Source organism: Hoplias malabaricus, chromosome 12, assembly GCF_029633855.1.
Source record: "Hoplias malabaricus isolate fHopMal1 chromosome 12, fHopMal1.hap1, whole genome shotgun sequence".
NCBI classification, from domain to species: Eukaryota; Metazoa; Chordata; class Actinopteri; order Characiformes; family Erythrinidae; genus Hoplias; species Hoplias malabaricus.
The window spans coordinates 20969532-20983115 of NC_089811.1; the positions used below are offsets into that span (position 1 = coordinate 20969532).

The 13584-nt window shown below is 40.3% G+C and overlaps 1 protein-coding gene across 4 annotated transcripts in view; it reads left to right on the forward strand.

Annotated features, from left to right (window-relative positions):
* The window catches only part of caska (calcium/calmodulin-dependent serine protein kinase a), a 291466-nt gene that overhangs the window by 183934 nt on the left and 93948 nt on the right, over window positions 1–13584 (forward strand). For all 4 annotated transcript variants that reach the window (XM_066686055.1, XM_066686057.1, XM_066686056.1 and 1 more), the window contains exons 4-5: window positions 6911–6988; window positions 8461–8533. In XM_066686055.1, the coding sequence (XP_066542152.1) occupies window positions 6911–6988; window positions 8461–8533 (151 nt within the window). The remainder of the gene's footprint in view (window positions 1–6910; window positions 6989–8460; window positions 8534–13584) is intronic.

Consider the following 13584-nt stretch of genomic DNA (forward strand, 5'->3'; position numbering starts at 1 on the left):
TCTCACAGATCAACTCCCAGCAGACCCCATTCAGCTCTTCATTTATCATTCTCTCTCACTCCTACACACACACACACACACACCAAAACATGCAGAAAGACTGTCTGTTCCTCACATTTGCACACATACATACACCCACCCACATACACAAACACACACAGACACTCAGGTATCCTGTAAATAAGTGGTGGCTGCTTGGTGTTTAGGTGTGAGAATGGGAAGCAGGTGTCCTGGAATCTGAAGTGATAAAATATCCTGCAAGGTGTAAAATTCACATCCGCTGTTCAAACAGATTCACAAACAGAAACAAACATTTTCCCAAGAAAAAAAAAACTAGCTCTATTTGAAATCTCTGTTACTGGTAACAATACTTGATTTTCTCCCCAATGTAGTGATTCCATTTGCTAGACCACCCCCAAACACAACATGCACTCAGGCTCAGAAGCCAGCCACGTCTTCTTTTCAAACTGGCACTGACATAACGTTATTGGAACTCAACACGCTTGGAGGAGAACCCTGACAGCCCAGCTTTCACAGATGCCTGCGTTGTGTCAATGTGGAAGAGAGATCCATCCTTCCCACTAAGCCTGGAAAATAATTCAATATCAATATATATTACAATATAAAATGTTTCAATTACAATTTGATTTTCATTATTTCAATATAAATTATTTACAACATCTGTCACTGTCTGACTGTTCATTAGAGGGCACTGACTTTAGGGCACACAATTTACAGTTTATTATAGAATTGTGAATAGTGACAAAGCCAATAGGTTTGTGTTTGATGGTGATGTCATGTTTTTTGTTTGTTCTTGGAAAGTTTTTAAGTGGATTTTATACGGTTCATAATGATATTGGAATTATATTGTATCAACCAAACTTAAGAAATAAATTGTGACATAAATTTTGGCCACATTGCCCAGCCCTACTTCCCACAAAGATAGTATGCCAGCGGTGCCAGCTGTGGATTTTTGGACACTTTAACTTTTAAGAGCTGCTATGTCCAAGAAGCTGAATGTGGTGGCTGTGTGTGATGAGTGCAGCAGCAGAAGGAGAGCTGATGGTCCATGAAACTGTGTAAAGCTGGGAATGATGATGGAAGGAAGGAGCTAGAAAAAGGGACAGGTGATTAAAGACTAAAACCCACTGAAGACAGAGGGGAAAGTGTGGTAGGTCATTCTAATGCTGGCTGGAATGAAAAGGGTCTCAGAGGAGTCTTGACACTCATACAGCTCGGGTAGACCTCCCCCAGGCAGACAAAAAGAAGAGAACCTCTTACATTTTCACCTCACTGCATCAACAACACAGTAACTCTGCTCTCAGCATGGCTAGCTCTGCTAATGCACTGTGTTAACCTGTCTTTACTGACCCCAGATTATCCTTCACTTACTGTCAGCTGCAGTCTGGGAATTGGGTTGAATTTATAATATTTATTTATAGGGCTAATCAATAATTCAGTTTACTGTGCCTTAACCACCTAAGAAAATTATATATATTTAAACTAATGCCTTCTCAGTACGCTTGGTGCTTTTATATAATGCTTATATATAATCACAGTAACTAATATATATATATATATATATATATATATATATATGTAATATGCCAACTTTAGTACGTGTGAATGAGTTTGAATAACAATGTTTTGTTCAGATTCTTCTTGATTGCATGAATTTGTTAAATCAACAGCACATATTATTTAAAATCATTATTTATTAACCACTAAAACTAGGTATTGGATGATAACCTCAAACTATACAGACGGCCATGAGGAAATGTTAAACCAACACATTCACACACAGAATATCACACTTACTGGAATAATGTTATTTGGTTTTATTTTAATGTTGGGTGTATTTTTCAGTAAATCTCATAAACTCTTGTGCCTAAATCTTTTGCACAGTAATGTATATCACAATATAAAGTATTTCAATAACAATTATATGATTTTTAATCACAGTTTCAATATTTCAATATGCATTATTTACAACATCTCTCACTGACTCAGTTCATTACAGGGAACTGTCATCAGTTCAGCATGCTCAATTTAAAATTTAGTTTAAAATGATCAATTTTGACAAAGCCAATATATTTTTTTGTGTTTGTTAGAAATATGTTAGAAATGTTCTAGTGGATTTTATATTATGCATATTGATATCAGAGATATATTGTATCGACCAAAATTAACAAATATGTCGTGATATAAATTTTGGCCACATTGTCCAGCCCTATGTATTTAATATTGCTCCTCATTTTGTTTACATGGGGTTATTATTTACAAATCATCCTGGACTAATGTACATAGTGCATACAAGTTAAATTATGTATCAAGAGAGTTGAGTCTGCATTCGCAGAAATGTACATTGGAAAAATTTGAGCAGAACTTTACAGTTTGTTTACATTTGTGGATGAGTATAGGGGACAACCTGCAGTATGATAGAACATCCAAATGTTCAATTAATTGTTTAGATTTGATAATTTACTATTTAAAATAAAGCTGAAACTTCCATTAGGAAATTTAAGGGAATAAAGTGTTTTTCTAGGCAACGTTTAGCTGACCCCTTTAAGTAATTGCCTTTGTTATTTTAGCATCTAACTAAAAGTGTTATGTTTGTTTCCTCACCCTGGCTGTGTTTTTTATCCTACAGTTAATCCTACAGTAAAAGAGAAAGTGGGTCATACAGAAAGATCATAGTAGCTAAATTAATTATTGAATATTTGTGTATATTTTCATAATGTAAAATAGTCATTGATCCCATATTAATCCTGTAGCTGTAGTCTGTACACACTTGTTTGTCAACAATAAATAATATTAATTAATCCATTGATTATCTGTAACTGCTTATCCAGTTCAGGGTCGCGGTGGGTCTGGGGCCTACCCGGAGTCACTGGGCACAAGGCAGGAACACACCCTGGAGGGGGCACCAGTCCTTCACACACTCACAACTACTGACACTTTCTGAGTCACATATCCACCTATCGACGTGTATTTTTGGACTGTGAGAGGAAACTGGAGAACCCGGTGGAAAGACAGGGAGAACACACCCAACTCCTCACTGACTGTTACCTGGAACGGGACTTGAACCCACAACCTCCAGGTTACTGGAGTTGCTTGACTTGACAGTGCCGCCCTATAAAAAATATTGTTTACAGATCCAGACTCTTTTTTTGATGCAGAATATGACTTGAATGAAACTCATTATGTAGCACTGTAATTGTATATGTAATTATGTAATTCAATATAAATGATAAAAGCATGTGTAAATTAAGAGCCCAATAAACAGTAGTTGCTCTAGAGATCAGAGTTTCCCAGAGTAAAGTTAGTGTAATGTTAGATCAGGGTAGGAAAGGTGTAGGATGTAGTTTGAACTTTTATGAGAACTTCTCTTTTTTGCTGCATGAGGGAGGGCAGTGCCTGGTTGGGTTTTATTAGTGTGTTTTGCACTGGTACAAGTGGATCAGACATAGCAGTGCTGCTGGAGTTTTTAAGCCCTGCGTGCATTCAGTCTCCACTCTGTTAGACAAACCTACCTTTTTTGTCCACCTTGCAGATGTAAAGTCAGAGACAGTAGATCCTCTCTTGCTGCACAGTTTGCGTTGGTCGTCCTTTAGTCCTACATGAGAGGACCCAGGATGCTATCAGCTGGGCATTTTTGGTAGGTGGACTTTTCCCAGTCCCGCACTGACATCGAGGTCTCTAAAAACTCTAGCAGCTCATATAATGTGTGTTCCTAATTCAGTGATCTTTCAGTGTATATCAACACAACTGTAAGTTGTGTTTTTTGTTTTGTATTGTTTCGTTTCAGCAAGCATGCCCAATATTCAAATTCCAGCTGTAATGCTCACCCCATTCCAGTCTGATTACAAGTTTTCTGAATGAAACTTGGCTAATAATATATAGAGAGCCTTTCCTCTGCTCCTCAGCTTATCAGAAGCACACACCTTTTTTTTCCAGTGGAATTAGTGCACAGAGCAAGTTCTTATCTGAAGAGCTGCAGCTGCTTCTGTGCAGATTTACTCCACTCTGGAGAGCACAGTGAACACAGATTGGTTGTCAGACCCCCTGAGTTGACAAAACTGCTTTTCCAGAGGCCACTGCAACAGCAATCCCCAAAAAAGTTACATTGATTCGGTATTATAATGGTTTATTATGATAATATACATGACCGAATATTTATATCACAAGTAAATTCATCTACTTTAAGGTGCACGCGTTGGGGACACAGAAATTAATTTTTTAAAGCACAGCTTATGCAATTTCAATAGAAGAGGACATTCTAGAACAGCTCCACATCACCTTACCTGCACCATGTTTGATATAGCATCAGCTATAAAGGGATAAAATACTCCCATGCCAAGGGTGTGGAACAGTAGAATGGGATTTTTTGGTGTGTTGAGCTTATTGGGATGGAGGTACTTGTGTTTCAGAACTATTCGTCCAAATTAAGCTTCTGATTTCACTAATGTGTGCACGGTGGTGCAACAGGTAGTGTCACTATCACACAGCTCCAGGGACCTGGAGGTTGTGGGTTCAAGTCCCACTGTCTGTGAGAAGATTGGTGTGTTCTCCCCATGTCCACGTGGGTTTTGTCTGAGTCCACGGTTTAAAAACACACATTGGTAGATGGATTGGTTTCTCAAAAGTGTCCATCGGTGTGAATCTGTGAGTGTGTGTCACCCTGTGAAGGACTGGCGCCACCTCCAGCTAGTAGGAAAAATGTAGTAGCTCTGTACATGGATCCCTGTCTGAAATGATTCATGCTTTCTTTCTGTTTGTCGTTGGCTGAACCATGGTTTAGAAACTGTATCTGAATATGTTTCAACGGTGGAGAGACCTCTGAACTTTGAAAACCATGAAAGGAGATGAGGATGTTGCTTTATTTCTGCTCCGTACATGGGTAATATTGACTTATTTTAGCTGTTGCAGTTGCGTTACTCAAAATGGAACTGACCCTGTATTCAGGAGATGGCTAACTGCATGAAAGTAAATAGAAAAAGTTAAAAAACTAAATAGTTGAAGTTACAGTTGAGTTTCTGTGGTGATTTAAACAGTGAATTAAAAACTAAGATAAGTTACATACAGACTACAATATGTTTCTTACCCATACATACCTTTCCTCCTTAAATGATTCAGAGCTCCTGAATGAAAACAAACATTTTAAAGGCGTTGGGAAAGTGAGGAGAAATACGGCATGGCTCTTTTGCTTTTCCACTGGTCCCTGGAACCGGGTAGATTTTCAATCTCAGCTCCCTTGGATTTCCAACCGTACAGAGTAGGTACTAAATTGTGAGGTGTAAACCCTGCAGAGCGCTGATTGGCCAGAGCCATGTCAATCACCACAAAATGCAGATCTCATTCAAATCCAGTACAAACTCTCCGCTTGTAAAATCTTTACAGTTAGAGCAGCGTATTTTTATCGGACTCACAATGGCAGCTTGTAACTTTACTTTGATTTATTTTGAAGCGGTTTATATGCTCCTTGGGTCGAAGGCAGAAGAAAATTTCCAGTGAAAGCTGAATGTGCACCAAAACTGATCTGTGAAAACTGGAGTGTGGAGCCGTTTTCAGTTCAAAACACTAAACAGAGGCGATTGCAAGACTGCAAAGGAAGCTCAGCTTCCTCTAAAATGTCAAAAAATAAGTGATCAAATATATACTGTTGGGTGTACATGTCATTGAATAAATATGCACTACAACGCGCTCAACTTTTATTCAGAATCAGCTTCTTATCACTGGTAAAGATGCGGCTTTCCTCTCAATCATTCCCGTAGATTCACAGTGCTATAAACAGTGAGGACGCTGAGCATCCACAGAGTTCAATAGCGAAGCAGCAAAGTGCAGCGAAACGAGACGAGTCATTGGATAAATGGTGGGCTTTGTCCCGCCCATCGGACGCTCAGCGTCTCTGGGGGTCTAGGGGGCAGTGGGCTGGCCTCGGCTGGCCCGGACGCTCAGCTTCTGCATGATGATTGGATGATCTGTCTGAGCCTGAATCCCGTTTTGATTGATAGCGAAATGAGCGAATCAGCGATCCTTTGGTGTAAAGATCCGTGGGAGCATTACATTTTCATTCTGTTCTGAGTTGAACCAGAGACTTTCTTAATCCTCTTAGCAGCATTTTCTTTGTTAAAAACGACTAGCGACAAATCGAGCTTCTATTTCTGGTGGGGTTTTTTGTAGCTGCTTGTGTTTGGAGACTGACTTCTATCGCAGTTTCTGACCAGCGGGTGCTGCTGAGCCTCTCCACCGTCACAAAGCACTCACAGGTGGACACACTTCACATGGGCCAAGTCCGTTTAAGCAGCCTAGCTCTGCTGGCCATTGAGAGAACATTAGTCAAGTCCCTGGAAAAGACGCCTTGTTGGTACGACAGGGTCACAGATCATTTTCTTAAAAAGGAATGGAGGGTAGAATTTACGTATAAATAAACCGACACATTTTATGATGTAGGCCGAAATTGAGCTTCCCCTCCTTGAAAGACCAGCATCCGCCACTGAAACTAAAACAACACGCGAATACATGATGAGTAAACTGCGCCTAACTTTTCCGCGGCCATTGTTGTGGTTTTTGAAAAGCCAACGATTCCTGTTAGAGACGGGGTGTTGCAACATCACTGGGTACATTTCACGTGGAAGCCCTGCCAGTGGAAAAGCAACAAGCTTTAAGCTTGCCAAGTCGTGTAGAGTCTAGTCGATTAGAGCCGGACCCATGCAGTGGAAAAGCGACATTAGACTCTGACAATTCTGAGCATAATCTAATAGTGTCTAATTAGAACTTTATCCACTTGAACCCCAAAGGGGTTTTAATCATCAGAATCCAAGTTGTTATGAAAGTAGGGGTGGACAACAAGTGGGTGTTAGATTAAATGGCTCACACACTCTCCTCTTTTCCTCATTCTCTCCCTCAGTATGGATGGAGCAGACCTCTGTTTTGAGATTGTGAAGAGAGCAGATGCTGGATTTGTCTACAGTGAGGCAGTAGCAAGGTAAGCAAATTGTTTTTTTTGTTTGTTTGTTTGTTTTTTTAGTTTTTTTTGTTTTTTTGGCTGCATTTGTTTGGTAGTGTACCAGAATAATTAGAATTCTGACAGGTTTCCCACAAAGCACTGTAAATAATGCACTTCTGTTGAGCTGTGTTTAGGTTGAAAGGACTAATGTATTTGATCATTCTCTGCCATGGTCCTGTTGAGTGGCTTGTTAAGGCATTTTGGATTATTGTTTCCCCTTGTGCCTTTTATCACTTTAACAGTAAATTAGTGAATCAACAGAGAACAGTCAGTCCTACATGCAGAAGCTCAGTATTTGCTGTGGGCAAATTTATAAGCCCACGTCAATTCATACTGTGGTGTTCAAGCTTTTTATAGCCACCTCAATGCAGACCCTGATCACACACTTAAAATTAGTATGTACAGTTTCTACAGGTTCAGAACTGAGCAGACAGTGTCTGTGTTATTCTTGTAATTAAATGGCTATAGCCTGCATTTGAAACTCATACACCCACGTATCTAAGACCTGCCCTCCAGTATGTGCTTCACAGTAATTCCTCAGTGAAAACAACCCTGTGTAATAATTTTTATAATAATATTTTAAATCCAAATATCATGACACACAATACTGTGCGAAGCTTTTGCTAAAGATAATATGTAAAGCTCTGTAATAATAACATTAAAGGTATAAGATGAAAGAAAATATAAATTGTGATTTGATCTTTCAAAAGTTTACAGATAATATCAAATCCAAACTAATTTCTCTAGCAAATTTTTCCTTAACTTCAACCAGAAGTGATGCTATTGGAGTTAAACAAATTCATAAGATGTCTGGAACGCAGTGAGAGTCGGGAACATAGAGTAAATAGAGTGCATAGTACATAGAGCCTAAAATAATGATGAGATCTGAATTGTGTGTGTGTTTTGTTTGTTTGTTTGTATTACATTAATAGATGCACAGCCTGTTGTAGACGCATAACTTACTCACTCACATTTAGCAGCTTCAAAATTCCTCACAAGGACTTCTTTTTCTCTCTACAAAAGCTTTTTGTGAATACGAATAGTGCTTTGTATAAGTAACAGTTTGTATATGTTCTTATGTATCTTTAAATAAAAAATAGACACCTCATAGCCAGAACATCATAAAGTGGCCCACATGGACTATCTGGGTTCAAGGTGTGCATCCCAATAACTCTACATATAAGGCCCACATTACCGTTAGTGTGTTGTCTAAATTTAGGGTGATGTGTTTGCAGGTGAGACTCCTATATGTACCCTAGTTTTAACCCATACTGGTTCCATTACTAACCCTGGATCTGTTTATTCAGGGCGGCATTTATCCTGTAAGCCGCATATGTGTGTGTTGGCTGGGCTGGTTCTACAACTAAATTAAATCGTTATTGCTGCACTTATGATTCAGATAACTGCTTATTATTATATTTAGTGTCTTTATCACTCTCATTTTTTTTTAGTCACTACATGAGACAGATCCTGGAAGCACTGCGGTATTGCCATGACAACAATGTCATTCATCGAGATGTAAAGGTAGGCTTTGCACTAATTTTTATAGTTGTTACCTGAATTGCTACCAACCCGTGTTGAGGTTTTTGGTGTAAATTACACGACGGAAAACATCTCAGTACAGCTCTTTAACTTGTTCCACAACGCCTGAGCTTTCTGTTTCACATGCACTTCCTTTCTCTGAAATGCAGAATGCATTCCTATCTTCAGGTGTACTAATAGTCTCTGTGAGGTTTCTGTGGGTTTTAAATGACACAGTGATGATCTGAGACTTTAGGGCAAGGCCCAAGAGATTTAAGTTAAATGTAACCAGTGTTTACATTAAAAATTCAGGGCATTGTGCAGCTGTGTTTATCTAGAGTCACTTACAAAACTGATTCGGATTCGCTCTCTACTCAGAAAATATGCTTAGCTTATTTGTATAGGCTAAAATCCAAAAGATACCTCAGGTTTAGATGCTTCTTAATACATACAAGTCAGTATTATTACCTAGATGCACAATGCTCACATACTACACTTTATTAAATGATTGTCAAACAATGTAAGATGAGGTGGTACAGTGATGCAGCAGGTAGTGCCGCAGTCGCACAGCTCCAGGGACCTGGAGGTTGTGGGTTCAAGTCCCGCTCTGGGTGACTGTCTGTGAGGAGTTTGGTGTGTTCTCCCCGTGTCTCTGTGGGTTTCCTCCGGGTGACTGTCTGTGAGGAATTTGGTGTGTTCTCCCTGTGTCTGCGTGGGTTTCCTCCGGGTGACTGTCTGTGAGGAGTGTGGTGTGTTCTCCCCGTGTCTCTGTGGGTTTCCTCCGGGTGACTGTCTGTGAGGAATTTGGTGTGTTCTCCCTGTGTCTGCGTGGGTTTCCTCCGGGTGACTGTCTGTGAGGTGTATGGTGTGTTCTCCCTGTGTCTGCGTGGGTTTCCACCAGGTGACTGTCTGTGAGGAGTGTGGTGTGTTCTCCCTGTGTCTGTGTGGGTTTCCTCGGGGTGACTGTCTGTGAGGAGTGTGGTGTGTTCTCCTCGTGTCTGCATGGGTTTCCTCCGGGTGACTGTCTGTGAGGAGTGTGGTGTGTTCTCCCTGTGTCTGTGTGGGTTTCCTCGGGGTGACTGTCTGTGAGGAGTGTGGTGTGTTCTCCCTGTGTCTGTGTGGGTTTCCTCGGGGTGACTGTCTGTGAGGAGTGTGGTGTGTTCTCCTCGTGTCTGCATGGGTTTCCTCCAGGTGACTGTCTGTGAGGAGTGTGGTGTGTTCTCCCTGTGTCTGTGTGGGTTTCCTCGGGGTGACTGTCTGTGAGGAGTGTGGTGTGTTCTCCTCGTGTCTGCATGGGTTTCCTCCGGGTGACTGTCTGTGAGGAGTGTGGTGTGTTCTCCCTGTGTCTGCGTGGGATTCCACCAGGTGACTGTCTGTGAGGAGTTTGGTTGTGTTCTCCTTGTGTCTGCGTGGGTTTCCTCCGGGTGACTGTCTGTGAGGGGTGTAGTGTGTTCTCCCTGTGTCTGCGTGTGTTTCCACCAGGTGACTGTCTGTGAGGAGTTTGGTTGTGTTCTCCCTGTGTCTGTGTGGGTTTCCACCAGGTGACTGTCTGTGAGGAGTTTGGTTGTGTTCTCCCTGTGTCCTCATGGGTTTCCTCCAGGTTCTCCAGTTTTCTCCTACAGTCCAAAAAACACACGTTGATAGGTGGATTGGCGACTCAAAAGTGTCTGTAGGTGTGAGTGAATGTAATTCTGGGTAGGCTCCGGACCCACTGTGACCCTGAACTTGATATTTGATTATTGACAACGAATGAATGAATGACTATACATACATACATACATATATATATATATATATATATATATATATATATATATATATATATATATATATGTGTGTGTGTGTGTGTGTGTGTGTGTGTGTGTGTGTGGAAATTCATATTAAGCCTATTCTTCCTATCAAAAAGGAGAAAAGAGGTTCAGTTTGATTAGGTGAAAACAGCACGGTGCTTGAAGTAGATGCTCACAGCTGTGAGTGTCTGTATGTGCTTTAGGTATAAGTTGGTTTCAAAAATGTCGCCCCACTACATGCCTTTAAAGACCTACTCACACTTCTGTAAGGTTAAGTCAGCTGTGCCTTGACTTTGTCTTCCTCTCATTTCATTATTCTGTACTCTTCTCTGAAGACACAAGGCAGGGGCGAAACTTCTGCAGTAAGCTGAATGTCAAATAATGCTGTTAAATTAAATTAAATGAAATGCTTTTAAATTAAATATGTGCCATTCAGACTTCAGGGGAAAAAAACTAGTCTGGATGCTTGTCCTCCGTGCGTCTTGAAGGACAGCGTGTCAAACCAAGCTATACTCGAAACTGCAATAACATTTTACATAACCTGTAACCTGTAATAATGACTGTTTTAATGAGGATGTGTGTTGTTTTTAAGGAACACCATGTCAGGGTGACTTTAGGGTTCTCAGATTTAAAGGTGCAGTTCACAATTGTAATCAAAAAACACTTTTTTCATAATATTCAGAAGATGTTTCCTCACCATTTGCTGTTCGTTAGTCTGGAATCTGTGCTGGAAGCCAGTCTGATGTGTTTATGAAGCCCCCAGTGTGTGTAAATGAGTGAAAAGATAGACAGGCTATGTCTGGTATGCTAGGCTTTCTCTCTCTCTAATCATGGTAGAGGCATCTGGAGTATGTTTTGACAATGGAGAGAGCTCCAGTTGTTGAAAAGCATAAACTGAAATGAGGATATTACTCTATTCCTTCTCCATAAGTGTATTGAGACTGCCCACATTAATAGACATTCCATTAAATGTGACTTATAAGGACTATATTCAACAAGTAAACACAGCTCTGAGGTCCTAATGAAACATCTGTGACTTGCTTTGGTCAAAATACCACAAGGATTGAACAACCTAGCTCTGTTCTCCCACAGTCTACAAAGCCCTGTTCAGAACACAGTACCTGTTCCTCACCATCATGTAACACCACCTCCCCCAGCCTCAAACACACAGCCATAAGAAGCAGAAGCTCACATTTCTTGCTGTTTTTACTCAAGTTTACTCCATCTATGTTCTTAATTTGACTTTTTTCACAATTTTTTCTATTCAGTGTAACCTCATTCTTGCATACTCACATAAACACATATCTGGTGCATTTTGTGAAGATGCTCAAATGAAGGGGTGGTACAATCCTTAAATCTCCCCTCTTGAAATCAGCAGTGGAGTAAAGTCAGAAAAATTAAATGATTGACTTAAACAGCCTACAAAGCACATAATTGGTGGTCTTGTGTCATTCCAGGTGCTCAAATGTCTATTGCAAATATATATATATATATATATATACCTGGAGGTTGTGGGTTTCTGGTGTCTGTGAGGAGTTGGTGTGTTCTCCCCGTGTCCGCGTGGGTTTCCTCCAGGTGCTCCGGTTTCCTCCCACACTCCAAAAACACACGTTGGTAGGTGGATTGGCGAATCAAAGGTGTCCGTAGGTGTGAGTGAATTTGTGTCTGTGTCTGGCGCCCCCTCCAGTGTGTATTCCCGCCTTGCGCCCAATGATTCCAGGTAGGCTCTGGAACCACTGCGACCCTGAATTGGATAAGCGGTTACAGATAATGAATGAATATATATATATATATATGGTCATTCATTCATTCGTTGTCAATAATCACTTATCAAGTTCAGGGTCACAGTGGGTCCGGAGCCTACCCAGAATTACATTCACTCACACCTACGGACACTTTTGGGTCGCCAATCCACCATTTTTTTCCCCATAATATTAAGCATACAAATAAGTTTTTAAGTGTATTTGTGTAGCATAAAAAAATCACTAATGATATAATATAATTATTATTAATTCTGGATAACAAATGGCATTCCAACCCATCCCGAATATATTAGACAGTGTTACACGACTCCAGAGAATACAGTTTGTTCCACTGGTCCACAACCCTTGGGTTTTATACGCCTTTAGCCAATGCTTGGTATTCACCCCTTGAATTGTATTTTTTTAGAGAATCTTGTAGGAACCAGTCTTGTTTTTAACCTCATGTACATAATTTGTCTCCTCTTTGTTGCTGATGTGTGTGTGTGTGGAATAACCCATGACTAAAGCAAAGTAGCTCTGAGAGGCCTTCAGATTAAAGACAGAGGTCAACAGGAAATCGGTCATCAAATACAATGAAGGAAATGTGAAACACCAACCAGATTGTCCAGTACAGGCCATTGATGTCAAAGTTTATTAGTCCAACATTAAAAGAGGCTGCACAAGTCTGGTGTGCCAGCAAGGTGTGGCAGTAATTTGTGCTGCTAAAGGAAAATAAATAAATAAAAAATCAAAAACAGTCTGCAAGAGTGCAACAGTACACTTTGGACACACTATTATGGGATGAAAAAAAATAAAAATAGGGAAAGCCTAAGAAACCATCTGACAAGAAGAACCAGATATAAATGGCAAAGCATCACATTCTTCTTAGAAATCACTTTCTCAGAAAACACCGTGAATTCTTTACTGAATCTAAGTGTTCTTGAGAAAAATTTGATGTCATCAGACATAGAACTGAATTTGACTCAGTTGGAAGTGGATGTTGCAACATGACAGAGCTTGAAAAATAAAAATGGAGGGTTCAGGAATGGTCAAGTGAAATGCACTAATCTAAATAACAGTGGGATGTTGGATGGGGATTGAAAATGACTGAGCTCACAAAAAAAAAACCAAACATCTCATAGTAAAGGAGTTATGCATAGTGGGGTGTAGAGTGCATAGACATAGACATTTTAGAGACCTGTAGAGAGTTATAATAAACCACTAGGTGATTTTTTTTAAAGGCGAACTGGGGCAACACCAGCTATAAGCTCAAGGTTTGTTGGTACATTTTTACACAAGGAAGTAGTATTTTTGTTCATTTTAGAGTGAATAAATTGTTCATTCATTCAGTCAACAGGCCAACACACACACACACACATTCACACCTATATTCACTTTTGAGTTGCCAGTCCAACTACCAATGTGGGTTTTTGGACCGTTGGAGGAAACTGGAGCACCCGGAGGAATCCCAAGCAGACATGGCGAGAACACACCAAACTCCTCACAGTCACCCGGAGCAGGA